This window comes from Macrotis lagotis, chromosome 5 (assembly GCF_037893015.1).
Source record: "Macrotis lagotis isolate mMagLag1 chromosome 5, bilby.v1.9.chrom.fasta, whole genome shotgun sequence".
NCBI lineage: Eukaryota > Metazoa > Chordata > Mammalia > Peramelemorphia > Peramelidae > Macrotis > Macrotis lagotis.
Window position 1 is genome coordinate 110,890,044 of NC_133662.1, and position 14,368 is coordinate 110,904,411.

The 14,368-nt window shown below is 33.8% G+C and overlaps 1 protein-coding gene across 4 annotated transcripts in view; it reads left to right on the forward strand.

Moving 5' to 3' along the window:
* The window catches only part of FIG4 (FIG4 phosphoinositide 5-phosphatase), a 147,499-nt gene that overhangs the window by 93,049 nt on the left and 40,082 nt on the right, over positions 1-14,368 (forward strand). For all 4 annotated transcript variants that reach the window (XM_074187331.1, XM_074187334.1, XM_074187333.1 and 1 more), the window contains 2 exons: positions 2,097-2,179; positions 4,087-4,173. In XM_074187331.1, coding sequence (XP_074043432.1) covers positions 2,097-2,179; positions 4,087-4,173 — 170 coding nt within the window. The remainder of the gene's footprint in view (positions 1-2,096; positions 2,180-4,086; positions 4,174-14,368) is intronic.

Here is a 14,368-nt window from a genome sequence, read left to right on the forward strand (position 1 = left end):
TAAACTTTGTATTTGTGTCAGTGAGAAAGAACAACTTTATAGATTAATGTATTAACTGTTCATTTTGACTGTTGGTTCAGTTTTGGGAGTAAGAAAAGTCATATTTTTTCCTTTGCTAAATTCTTTAAACTTGTATGTTTGTGTTATTTGCATAAAAACTCCCTCCACCAATGCAGTTCAAACCAGCTTATGAATTATTAGATGAGTTCTTGGGGAGTTGTCTGATATAGTGAGGTTGTATTATGTCCAGAGTGAAAAGCACATCTCAGAAATAGAGAAAGGTCAGGTCTTACTGACTCTAAGCCTACTGTTCTGTTGACTACACCTCCCTTGTCTCTGTTCATTGAGGACCTGTACCTAATGCACTACAATTATGAATCTAATCTATATGAATTTATATTTGAATAATGTAGTGGTGAGGGTCACCGTGTTTTTCCCCTTCATGACCATTTTATTATCATTATTATTATTATTTTTAGGTTTTTGCAAGGTAAATGGGGCTAAGTGGCTTGCCCAAGGCCATACAGCTAGGTAATTATTAAGTGTCTAAGGTCGGATTTGAACTCAGGTACTCCTAACTCCAGGGCCGTTGCTCTATCCACTGTACCACCTAGCTGCCTCCATGACCATTTTAATTCCCTAGAATAAGCCTCCATTTCATTGTTAAATGGGCAGTCACATTTACTTTTTATATTCTTGTGAAAAGACAACCCAAACAGTGTCTATCTGACTGTCTCAGAACTCAATAACAATCTAACAGATTAGAAAGTCTCTCTTCCTTCAGCTGAACCATAACACATTGCTCTCAAGACCAGTGTTTTCTATGTAATGTAGGTACTTGTGGGAAATAGATTATATTCAGAAATCTGCTTGGCTCACAGAGTCATAATTTTTTATGTACCAGTTGATACTTCTTTTTGCTTAAGCTTGCAACAATATATAGAATAAATATTTTATTAATTCTTATTCTATATTTTAGGGTTCTTCTTGATAAAACAATACCATAAATCAAAGTTTGCTGGTATTATTACTAATAGTAGATTACATTGTCATAGCTCCTTAATGTTTACAAATGTTTTAAACACAACTCTATGAGTTAAGCAGTACAAGTATTATTATTTGCCTTTTCACATCAGGAAATTGAGACTCAATAACTTGATGTTACTTGCCCATGACCACGACAGCTATAATATTTACAGGCAAATCATGTATGTAGTTCTTATTTAAAAAAAACAAACAAAAATCTTGGTGGGTATTTTAGTATTTGAACTTTTTTATTTTTGCAAATAAGTATTTCAAGATTAAAATTTTATGATTATAAGGCCAAGATTTTTATTCTACAAGAGAAAAAATAAAGACCAAATGTTACTTACTAATTTAAGATAACTTTTTATTTTTGTATCATGAGTTCAGAAAAGTATCAATTAATTTTCTGTAAGAGACTTTTTTAACCTTTTTTGTAATTGAAGAACTAAATATCAAATTGCTTTTACCAGCTTGCTTTATTACTTCAAAATAAATGTGATTTTATCATTGTAGTTATTTACACTTAACCATTTATCTCCACCAACAGATCACAACTTTTCTTTAGTGTCTGTGATCAGAAAAATCAAGTCTCCTGGGGATTCAGACTTATGATGATGAGCCTCTCTGAATGTAGTTGGAATGGTGCTTCCACAAACAGCCTGTTTTTAAGACTGTTTGAAACCTATGCTCAAAGCAGGACCTGGCTGAGCTTATTCTGATATAGGTCACTTGTATACCAGTGAGGCATAGGAGCAGAACTCCTGTGGAGAATTAGGTCAGATGAAGTAATAAAATTGATCCACAGACCTTTTTACATATCAGCTACTGGAATAATTTATCTTAATGAGTACTTTTCTTTTTCTCTTGATAAAAATGTAGAGAAATCTCATTTTGTTATTTTCTGCTGAAAAATTAAATGAACAAATAAAAGTAGTAATGCATGCTTGCTTTTGTATGAATTTTTACTTTCTCTATGGATTCATATATAACTCTAGTCTTTATCTCTGGAAATTACTAGAGTTCTGTAATTCTAAAAAGACTTATTGATTTCATTTTTTCCACAATCCCAGAATTTAGTGCAACCTATGAAAGATGTTTATGGGATTAACCTTTCAGAAGTCCCTTCAGAAGAAGATCTCTCTGTTTATACAAGGTAAGGTAATTCACCAATTCAGCAGCTATGTTAGGCACTGTGTTAGGTACTAGAGTTATGAGAATGATAATTTCAGCCATCTAGAAACTTAATATTAGAAGAGGTATATATATATATACATATATATATGGGGAAGCCTTAAACAAAAATCATGATTCTATAAGTCAGACTTAGAGAGGTTCCCTTTCATGCCACATTAAAAAAGAGAGAAATAAGTGCCTTGTAACAAATATGTATAGTCAAAACAAATTCCCACGTAGGCCATGTCCAAAAAATATATTTAATCTACAGCCTAAATCTGTCCCCTTTCTGTCTGTAACCTTTTCTGGTTATTGTGATGATCAGAGTTCTTAAATCTTTCAGAATTGTGTGTCTTTACAATGTTGTTAGTACTATGTAAATTGTTCTCCTGGTGCTATTCACTTCATGTTCTGGTTCTATTCACTTTACCTATAACTGTGAATCTGATATAATTTTCTTAATAAAGAACAGACTGTTGGGTTTAGAGCTGTGAGAGACTTCAAACTAACATAATGATTAGGATATTAATTGTCAGTTTTTTATTAGAAGTATTTGGGTTCAAGTTAAAGATACTGAAGAAAATATGTAAAAAACCTCTGCTTTGTGAAACATAATGCCAACCTAGAAACATTGGCTTAGATCTTTGAGTTAAAATAATCTCTTTCACAGAAGCAGTAGAAAAGTGTTAAGAGCCTACATTTCTAGCACACGGCTTTGGAATTTATACTAAAGTGTAAATATAATGATTCCTCTGTTGATGAAAGTTCTGGAAACAAAGATCCCCTTCTTTTAAACAAAGTGGCTCAGGGCATAGAACTATTGAAGTGAGATCCAGTGTCCTTGGCACTGGCTTGCTCTGATGAAGTCATCAATTTGACCCTCTAAGAGATTTCAAAGGCCGTGAGGAGGATATATGACTAGGACATGTAGCCACCAATTGACTTCACAGAGGACCATCTCAATTCAGAGACATGGTAACCACAGGGGAACTAAAAGTTATGAGCAGTCTTCTTGTTTAAAATTTTATAAAACTAAATAAGGACAATTTAGTTCAAACAATAAAAGACCTGAATTCTTTTACTTCGTTAATGAGATAAATCAGTGTCTTCCTTGACTCTTAAAACAGATATAAATTCCTTAGTGTGTTTTTTTGAAGTCAGAATGTGATTATTATAATGCTTTGAAAAGTTGGAAATGCTGATGAATATTACCTGTCCTACTATGTGTATGGAGTTAGGGGAATTGGCTAAAAATATAAACAAACTTAGTAGCTAGAGAATGAAATTCAAATTATATTAAATGCCTCAAGTTCAAAACAACTAATCAATCAAATTTCTGCTTCACTTTTTCTGCTTTTTAAGGCAATAGAATACATTATAATGGAAAGATAGCTGGATTTGAACTCTGAGGGCCTGAGTTTGAATTCCATATTTGTTCTTTTTTACCTTCTTGGTCAAGTCACTTAAATGAAGGTGGTTAGACTAAATTATTTCTCAGTTTCTTTTACCTCTAAAACCCATAATTATAAAATTGTACAATGAAATCTACAATTAATGTAAAAAAGGATAAATAAGACTGGATGATGAAGGAAATCTTACTCCATTTTTTCCCACCTTAGCTATAATCTGTAGATAAGGCTTACGTTTTAAACAGTCTCTTTCCTTATCTCTCTCACTCTTCTCTACCTTCAACCCTGAACCCCTACAACCCACTCTGAAATGGGAGTACAGCTTAAATATGATTATTTTATATGAAAATGGCAGGTACTTGGCATGTTTTCCTTTAAACAACTATATTACTATCATCCTTAAAAAAAAGGCCTCATTTTTCTTGACCTACTACTATTGCAACTTATTTTACTTGTATCTATCCATTACAATCTGTAGATTTGTTCAACTGGGACAGCATCAACCCAAGCAAGACAAGAGTAATCAGCAGTATTGTTCAAAGCACTTAGATGGAGTTATAAAGTTGTAAGTATTAGTGTTATTTTAAAAATTCTTGCAGATATCTTTTTTAAAAAAATCTGTCCATAAAAGTGCTAAATTACAGTGAACTTTCCTTGTTATACCTTGATGGAAACAAGTGGAATCACTGTGTGGTGATAGGGAGGAGAGGCAGAATTTGGGCTGTATTTCAAGTGACTGCTTGAAGGGTGGTAGAAATTAATGGAAATTACTTCCCACTGATTGGAGGCAATTAAGGTGACTCTTTTGGCCCTAAAAATAAACTCTTCATCTGGATGAGGCTCATTGAGTTCTTGGAGACTATGTTTCCTATTAATTTTGTATTTCTCTCTGCACAGTATATAGTGAGATAAGCACTAGATTTGGTATCAAGGCTCTAGATCAAATTTCAGTTCTGCTTCTTATCCTGGTCAGCTTAATTCAGTTTTCTGGGCCTCATTTTCTCTGTATGTAAAAAGAGAGAGTTACACAAGACATTCATAAGATTACCTTTGTCTTTAAATTTTGGTCTTACATTATGATTCCAAGTAGGTGTTCAATTAGTGTTGAATAAATCCAACAGAGATGATCTTTGACATTCCCATAAGCCCCTATTGCTCAAGAACAGTACCTTTAAAGAGCCCAATAAAGTGATGGGGTTAAATCTGTCTATACACACACACACACACACACACACACACACACACATACACACATAAATATATATATATATATATATATATATATATATATGTATACACACACACACACACACACACATACTTGGTTGCTTTTTCTTTTTCTTTAATTTTTTGAGCTAGCCTTTTTTTTCTTTCCATACTTATTGGAAAACCATGTTTTTTTTTTGTACAATCCAAAATAGGCAAATCTTTTTATGTACTCATACTAAATATTTTTTTAAACTTTCAACACCTTGTATTAGAAGAGAGCAGAAACAGTGTTTGAAAATATTAGAACAGAGAAGATCCAGAAGATATTTTTAAGATATTACCTACTTCATCATGTTTTCAGGACTGTTTTCAAACCATAGTTGAGAACGTAAACTACTGGAAAATGGTGGTAATAATTATTTTCTCATTTTTCTTTCTTTCTTTCTTTTGACCTTTTAAAAAACATTTTTCCAACTAGTTTTAAGTTCCTAGAGGGTAAGGACTATGTCTTATACTTTTTTGTCTTACCCTCCTATTAAGCCTGAATCAGTGCTATGCACATATTTGAGATTCAGATATTTGTTTACTGCACTTATTTCTGGCCTATCCCCAGACCATTTCTTTTTTGTTGCCACCTAATTTTGTCATTTTAGCATGTGAATTTCATACATGCAGAGACTGCTTCTCTTTTTTTTCTTTTTGAGTGGATTGGCATATAGAACATATTGAATTATTTTTTGAGTCGGGAGGCATATGGATTATATTATTGATTAAATTAAGATTGATGTTGGTAAACCAAGAGTGGACTGAAATTTGTAAAAATTGTAAAAGAAATTTGAAGCATATTATTAGGTAGTTTGTTTCAATTTTCAAAAAGCTTTTTAAAAATACAGTAATTGGATGGTTTTCAAGGAATAAAGCAAATGATATAGTGATTAAATGATAGAACTTTAGTCCTTCGAACTCAGGCCCTAATTTGTTTTATAGCTGCTACTAATAGAATTATTTTAAAAAGACTTGTAACAGGGCGGCTAGGTGGCGCAGTGGATAGAGAGATGGCCCGGGAGTCAGGAGTACCTGAGTTCAAATCCGGCCTCAGACACTTAATAATTACCTAGCTGTATGGCTTTGGGCAAGCCACTTAACCCCATTTGCCTTGCAAAAAAAAAACAAAAACAAAACAAACCTAAAAAAATAAAAAATAAAAAGACTTGTAACATTCACATTTGTTACCCAGTATAAATAAAAACCATGAGGAACTATTACTCTCTTAATTTTTCCTATCTAATTGTTAAAAATATTTAACATGGGGGTTTTAAGAATTTCTTAAGATTTAGTTATCAAAAAAGTCTCTTAAGATGTTGGTATCATGTTGTCATGGCAGCAATCCTCTTTCTGAATGCTTTAAAATGAAACTGTAAAATTGGGACCTTAAATAGTTGGGTATTCATTTTAAAATGGATTAAAGTCATGTGTATATTCTAAAGAAATGAAAGAAATGACATGAGTGGTATTGCTAAATTTTCTATCTCTTATTCAAATTTTGATCACTTTTAAAATGAAGGGCCTAAACTCTCATCTTATATTTCTTAGAATTTCATAACTACATCAATAGAGTAATACTCTTTCAAGATGGATAAATTGAACTGTTCTCCATTTTTTTTGTACATGGAATAAATTAAGGCAAAGTGTAGTAATTTGAATACTTTGATTAACTTGCTTATGGTCACAGAACAATATAGTTCCATAAATGGGAAAATAATACAAATAACTGTAAAAATCTCAGTATATTTGCTTGAGAATAGTTTTATTGAGTAAGAAATCATCAACAAATCACCCAGAGGCCTCTCTACTACCAGGAACCTAACTGGTAGAAAGTTAATGGAGAAATTGCCCTGAAATACAATCTGAAGGATGATATAGAGACCTAGAAGCTTCCCAGAAGTATCTATTACATTTGGCAGGTCACAAAATCTTACAGAGAATAGTTATGGAGTCAGAATTAGTGATGTTCATACTTCTGGCTCAACACAGGATCAAAAGGCATGACAGTACAATTAGATGAGGCCTTGGCCTCTCATTCACATTTTCTGACCTGCAGCTGACCTTTCATTGACGTAGTTAAGGGAAAAACTGCCCTTTCCTGGGAACTGTGTAACAACAAATATTCTGGATCTTTGTAACCTAAAATGTTTATTCATTGAGACTAAATTTCTAGATGAAGGGCAAATGTCAGTTTACAGTATTAATCTTAGATATTTTGCTTGTTTTTTTTAATTCCTGTTTAAATTTGTACTAAGTATAGTGAATTCCCTTGGGGGGGCATCCTTTGTTTTCAGGATATCAAATTACATAGGGGATATATATATATATATATATATATATATATATATATATATATATTCAGAAATGAAGGTGATAGAAAAATGCTATCAACATAAATTTAATCAAGGAAAATCTAGAAATAACATTTAGTTTTAGTCGCGTACTTAATATAATGTGCCCCTTAAATTCTTTTCTTGGTTAATATGAGAGAGAAGTTATTTGACAGGTCTCCAATTGTCAATCTTAGTCAGTAAACCCAGAACAAATCAGATACCTGCAGGTGAAATATTAAATGGAATTGAATCCATGGTAAAATATATATCTACCTATGAGTTTAATTTTGTTCTACTAAGGGAAAAGGGAAGATTTAAAATGAAAACTTGCTTAAAGAATTGAAAAACAATCAGAGGGAATTAAAAAACTGAAAAAACCCCTCTGTGTTTGGTATTTCATCACTCCCCCTAACCTTTAGGATCATTCGTTTTTTTCAATTTATTTTGTAATTTTATTTTTCATTATGAACCTTGATTAACACAGAATTTCAAAATATAAATAACAAAAATTAATTGTATATGAACTGGTGCACTTTTGTTACATACATCTTTTAAAAGTATATTTTAAAAAGTTAATTTAACCTTGTGGAACTAAGAAATTCAGATCTCAGTGTTCCCATTCAGAAAATATTATGTTCTAAATTCTCTAACAATTTGTTTAGTTCTATGTTTTTCTTTTTGTCCTTCTACTAGACTTATCAAGGTTTTAAAAGAAGAAAAGTAGTATCTTACACAATTATAGTGTTATTTTATATGTCTGTACAATTCACTTAACTTTTTATTTATGAATTTATCTCTTATACCAGTTTGTACATGTATATTCTTCACTGAAATTGCTTGGTTTCTTTTTTTAAATTTATTTTTATTAAAGATACTATTTGAGTTTTACAATTTTCCCCCATCTTGCTTCCCTCCCCCCACCCCCACCCCACAGATAGCACTCTGTCAGTCTTTACTTTGTTTCCATTTTGTACCTTGATCCAAATTGGGTGTGATGAGAGAGAAACCATATCCTTAAAGAGAACAGAATTCTCAAAGGGAACAAGATCCAGACAATAAGATATCTGTTTTTTCCCTAAATTAAAGGGAATAGTCCTTGTACTTTGTTCAAACTCCACAGCTCCTTATCTGGATACAGATGGTACTCTCCTTTGCAGACAGCCCAAAATTGTTCCCAATTGTTGCACTGATGGAATGAACTAGTCCTTCAAGATTGAACATCACTCCCATGTTGCTGTTAGGGTGTACAGTGTTTTTCTGGTTCTGCTCATCTCACTCAGCATCACTTCATGCAAATCCCTCCAGGCTTCCCTGAAATCCTGTCCCTCCTGGTTTCTAATAGAACAATAGTGTTCCATGACATACATATACCACAGTTTGCTAAGCCATTCCCCAATTGAAGGACATTTACTGGATTTCCAATTCTTTGCCACCACAAACAGGGCTTCTATAAACATTTTTGTACAAGGAATGTTTTTACCTTTTTCCCTCATCTCTTCAGGGTATAGACCCAGTAGTGGTATTGTTGGGTCAAAGGGTATGCACATTTTTGTTGCCCTTTGGACATAGTTCCAAATAGTTCTCCAGAAGGGTTGGATGAGTTCACAGCTCCACCAACAGTGTAATAGTGTCCCAGATTTCCCACATCCCTTCCAACAATGATCATTATCCTTCCTGGTCATACTGGCCAATCTGAGAGGTGTGAGGTGGTACCTCAGAGAAGCTTTAATTTGCATTTCTCTAATAATTAATGATTTAGAGCATTTTTTCATATGTCTATGGATTGCTTTGATCTCCTCATCTGTAAATTGCCATTGCATATCCTTTGAGCATTTGTCAATTGGGGAATGGCTTTTTGTTTTAAAAATATGACTCAGTTCTCTGTATGTTTTAGAAATTAGTCCTTTGTCAGAATCATTAGTTGTAAAGATTGTTTCCCCAATTTACTGCATTTCTTTTGATCTTGATTACATTGGTTTTATCTGTGCAAAAGCTTTTTAATTTAATGTAATCAAAATCATCTAATTGGTTTTTGGTGATGTTCTCCAACTCTTCCTTATTCATAAACTGTTCTCCTTTCCATAGATCTGACAGGTAAACTAGTCCTTGATCTTCTCATTTGCTTATAGTAGTGTTTTTTATGTCTAAGTCCTGTAACCATTTGGATCTTATCTTGGTAAAGGTTGTTAGTTGTTGGTCTAATCTAAGTTTCTTCCATACTAACTTCCAATTATCCCAGCAGTTTTTATCAAAGAGGGAGTTTTTATCCCAATGGCCAGACTCTTTGGGTTTATCAAACAGCAGATTACTATAATCATCTCCTGCTTTTACACCTAGTCTATTCCACTGGTCCACCACTCTATTTCTTAGCCAATACCAAACAGTTTTGATGACTGATGCTTTATAATATAATTTTAGATCGGGTAGTGCTAAGCCACCTTCGTTTGCACTTTTTTTCATTAAGTTCCTGGAAATTCTTGACTTTTTATTTCTCCATATGATTTTACTTACAATTTTTTCTAACTCATTAAAGTAATTTTTTGGAATTTTGATTGGTAGGGCACTAAACAGATAGTTTAGTTTTGGTAGAATTTTCATTTTTATTATATTAGCTCTACCTATCCATGAGCAGTTGATATTTGCCCAGTTATTTAAATCTGATTTAATTTGTGTGAGAAGTGTTTTATAATTGTTTTCAAAAAGATTCTGAGTCTATCTTGGCAAATAGACTCCCAAATATTTTACACTGTCTGAGGTTACTTTGAATGGAATTTCTCTTTCTAGTTCTTCCTGCTGTTTCTTGCTAGGCATATATAGAAAAGTTGAGGATTTATTAGGGTTTATTTGATAGCCTGCAACTTTGCTAAAATTGCTAATTGTTTCCAGTAGTTTTTTAGATGATTTCTTGGGATTCTCTAGGTAGACCATCATGTCATCTGTGAAGAGTGAGAGTTTTGTCTCTTCCTTCCCAATTCTAATTCCTTCAATTTCTTTTTCTTCTCTAATTGCTGATGCTAACATTTCTAATGCAATATTGAATAGTAGTGGTGATAATGGGCACCTTTGTTTCACCCCTGATCTTATTGGGAATGCTTCTAGCCTCTCCCCATTGAGTATAATGCTTGTTGATGGTTTCAGATAGATACTGCTAATTATTTTAAGGAACAGTCCATTTATTCCTACACTCTCTAGTATTTTTTTAATAGGAATGGATGCTGTATTTTGTCAAAAGCTTTTTCAGCATCTATTGATATGATCATATGATTTCTGATAGGCTTGTTGTTGATATAATTGAGTATACTAACAGTTTTCCTAATATTGAACCAACCCTGCATTCCTGGAATAAATCCTACTTGATCATAATGTAATATCCTAGTGATGACTTGTTGTAGTCGTTTTGCTAAGATTTTATTTAGGATTTTTGCATCTATATTCATGAGGGAAATAGGTCTATAATTTTCTTTCTCTGTTTTAACTCTTCCTGGTTTAGATAACAGTACCATATTGGTTTCATAGAAAGAGTTAGGCAGAGTTCCATCTTTCCCTATTTTTCCAAAGAGTTTATGTAGGATTGGAACCAATTGTTCCTTAAATGTTTGGTAGAATTCACTTGTGAATCCATCAGGCCCTGGAGATTTTTTTTTAGGGAGTTCAATAATGGCTTGTTGAATTTCTTTTTCTGAGATAGGGTTGTTTAGGTATTTAATCTCTTCTTCATTTAACCTGGGCAACTTACATTTTTATAAATATTCATCCATTTCACTTAGATTATCAAATTTATTGGCATAGAGTTGGGCAAAATAATTTCAAATTATTACTTTAATTTCCTCCTCATTGGTGGTGAGTTCACCTTTTTTTCATTTATAATACTAGCAATTTGGTTTTCTTCTTTCTTTTTTTTAATCAAATTGACCAGAGGTTTATCAATTTTACTTTTTTTCATAATAACAACTTTTGGTTTTATTTATTAATTCAATAGTTTTTTGCTTTCAATTTTATTAATTTCTACTTTAATTTTTAGAATTTCTAATTTGGTATTTGATTGGGGATTTTTGATTTGTTCTTTCTCTAATTTTTTTAGTTGAATGTTTAGTTCATTTATTTCCTCTTTCTCCAATTTATTCATATAAGCATTTAGAGCTATAATATATCCCCTGAGAGTCACTTTTAATGAATCCCATAGGTTTTGGTATGTTGTTTCATTATTATCATTATCTAGGATAAAATGGTTAATTCTTTCTATAATTTGTTTTTTGGTCCACTCATTTTTTAAAACGAGGTTATTCAGTTTCCAATTTGTTCTGGGTCTATATCTCCTTGGCCCAGTATTGCATATGACTTTTATTGCATTGTGATTTGAGAAACATGTATTCACTATTTCTGCCTTTCTGCAGTTGATCATTAGGTTTTTATGTCCTAGTACATGTTCAATTTTTGTATAAGTTCCATGTACTGCAGAGAAAAAAGTATATTCCTTTCTATCCCTATTCAATTTCCTCCATAAGTCTACCATATCTAATTTTTCTAATAATCTATTTACCTCCCTAATTTCTTTCTTGTTTGTTTTATTATTTGATTTATCTAGATCTGAGAGTGGGAGGTTGAGATCTCCCACTAGTAGACTTTTGCTATGTCTTCCTGTAGTTCTTTCAGCTTCTCCTCTAAGAATCTGGGTGCTGTCCCACTGGGTACATATATATTCAATATTGAAATGACTTTATTGTCTATGGTACCTTTTAGGAGGATAAAGTTTCCTTCCTTATCTCTTTTAACGCTATCAATTTTTGCTGCTGCTTTGTCTGAGATAAGGATTGCTACCCCTGCTTTTTTTACTTCAGCTGAAACAAAATATATTTTGCTCCAACCTTTAACCTTTATTCTATATGTATCTCTCTGCTTCAAATGAGTTTCTTGTAAGCAGCATGTTGTAGGATTCTGGTTTTTAATCCACTCTGCTATTTGCTTACATTTTAAGGGAGAGTTCGTCCCATTCACATTCAAGGTTATGATTACTAATTCTTTATTGCCCTCTGTGCTATCTTGCTTCTGTTTGCATTTTTCCCCCTTTCCCCGCCTTTTATCCATATTCCCCAGTATTTTGTTTCTGAATACCACCCCCTTCAGTGTGTTTGCCCTCCTATATCACACCCTCCCCTTTCTTTCCCCTTTCCTTTTTTCCCTTTTTTCCCTTTTCCCTTCCGTTCCTTTTGTTATTTCCCCTTATTTCCCCCACTCCCCTTCCCTTTCTCTGTCCCCCCTCCCCTTTTCCCCTTTTAATACTTGAAAGGTTAGATGTTTTATAAGTTAACTGAGTATGTGCAGGTTGACTTTAAGCCAAGTCTGATGAGAAGAAGATTCAGGTGTTTCTCCTCTGATCCCTTCTTCCCCACTGTTACCATAGGTTTTTTGTACCTCTTAGTGTAATGAGATTTGTCCCATTCAATCCCCTCCCTCCTCTCATCTCTTTCCTGTCCCCCTTTTTGGGGAGGTAGTATACTTTTTTAGATCATTCTATCTATGTCATAGAAAATTCTGAGTGTCTGTCCCTTCTAGTTTAGTATATTCTATTGAATAAAGTCAAAATTCCTGAGAGTTATTAGAGTCTTTCTCCCCAGTGGGGTTAAAGCCAGTTACATCCCATTAGATAGCAGTCTCATGGATAGGTCATGTATGTCCATCGTTTCTGGCTAGGTATATTCTCTCTGTTAGAGTTACATTTCTCAGGATTTATGAGAGTTCCCCCCCCCACCCCCATGCTGGGATATAGCCAGTTTCAACTTACTGGATTGCATTTTTTTTCCTTTTACAGCCCCCCCCCCCCTTTTTTTTACCTTTTCATGTGTCTCTTGAACCTCCTGTTTGATGTCCAGATTTTCTGTTTAGCTCTGGTCTTTTCATCAGAAATTTTTGGAATTCTTCCATTTCGTTAAATGCCCATCTTTTTCCCTAGAAGAGAAGGCTCAGCTTTGGAGGAAAGTTGATTCTTGGCTGCATTCCAAGCTCCTGTGCTCTTTGAAATATCTTGTTCCATGCCCTTCGATCCCTTAAAGTTGATGCAGCCAGGTCCTGCGTGATCCTTACTGTGACTCCTTGATATTTAAATTGTTTCTTTCTGGCTGCTTGCAGGATTTTCACTTTTATCTGATAGTTCTGGAGTTTGGCCACAACATTCCTTGGTGTTTTCCTTTTAGGATCTTTTTCTGGTGGGGATTGATGTACTCTTTCAATAACTACTTTGCCCTCCAATTCCATGACGTCAGGGCAGTTTTCCATCACTAGATCTTATAATATTAAGTCCAGGCTTTTTTTTCTCTTCAATGTTTTCAGGAAGTCGTATAATTTTCAGATTGCCCCTCCTCGATCTATTCTTGAGGTCAGTGGTTTTTGGTGATGAGGTATTTTACATTTGCTTCTATTTTTTCTATTTTTTAAATTTTGTTTAACTGACTCTTGCTGTCTCATGGAGTCATTAGTTTCTGTAGACTCCATTTTGGGGGGGGGAGTTTTCTTCATTAACCTTTTGCAACTCCTTTTCCAGTTGGTCAGTTCTACTTTTGAAAGAGCTTTCCATTTGCCCAATTGAGGTTTTGAGAGAATTAATTTCTTTTTGCATTTGCTCATTTGAGGATCTGAGAGATTTATTCTCCTTTTGTGTTTGTCCAATTGTACTTTCTAAGGTTTTGTTTTCTTGTTGCAAGGTATTAATTGTCTCTCCCAAATTTTTAAGCTCCTTCCTTATTTCTTCAAGGAAGTCTTTCTGTGCTGGAGACCAGATTGTATTCTCCTCAGAGGTTCCAGGTCTCTCTGAATTGGGGTATTTCCCTTCCAGGAATTTTTCTATGGATCCACCTTTCCTCTGACCCTTCTTCATGCTAAGACCTTGAGTTGGGGGTGGGGGGCTTGTTCACCTGGGCTTGGGATCGCTAAAGGCTTTACTGAGTGCAGTTTCTCTGGCTGGCCAGTAAGAGGTGCTGGTTGCTTTCTTTGGAGTGTCTGTGACCTTGGTTGAGAGGCCTTCTCCCTTTGCTTGAGGGAAGGAATTGGAGTTATTGAATTCTTTTGCCTTCAATCAGTGGTGGGCTTTACCCTGGCCTGAGGTCATTCCTCATCTGGGCTGGTTCTTTTGCTCACACACCTGGGCCTGAGGTAGAAGTAATTTGTAATTGTTTGTTT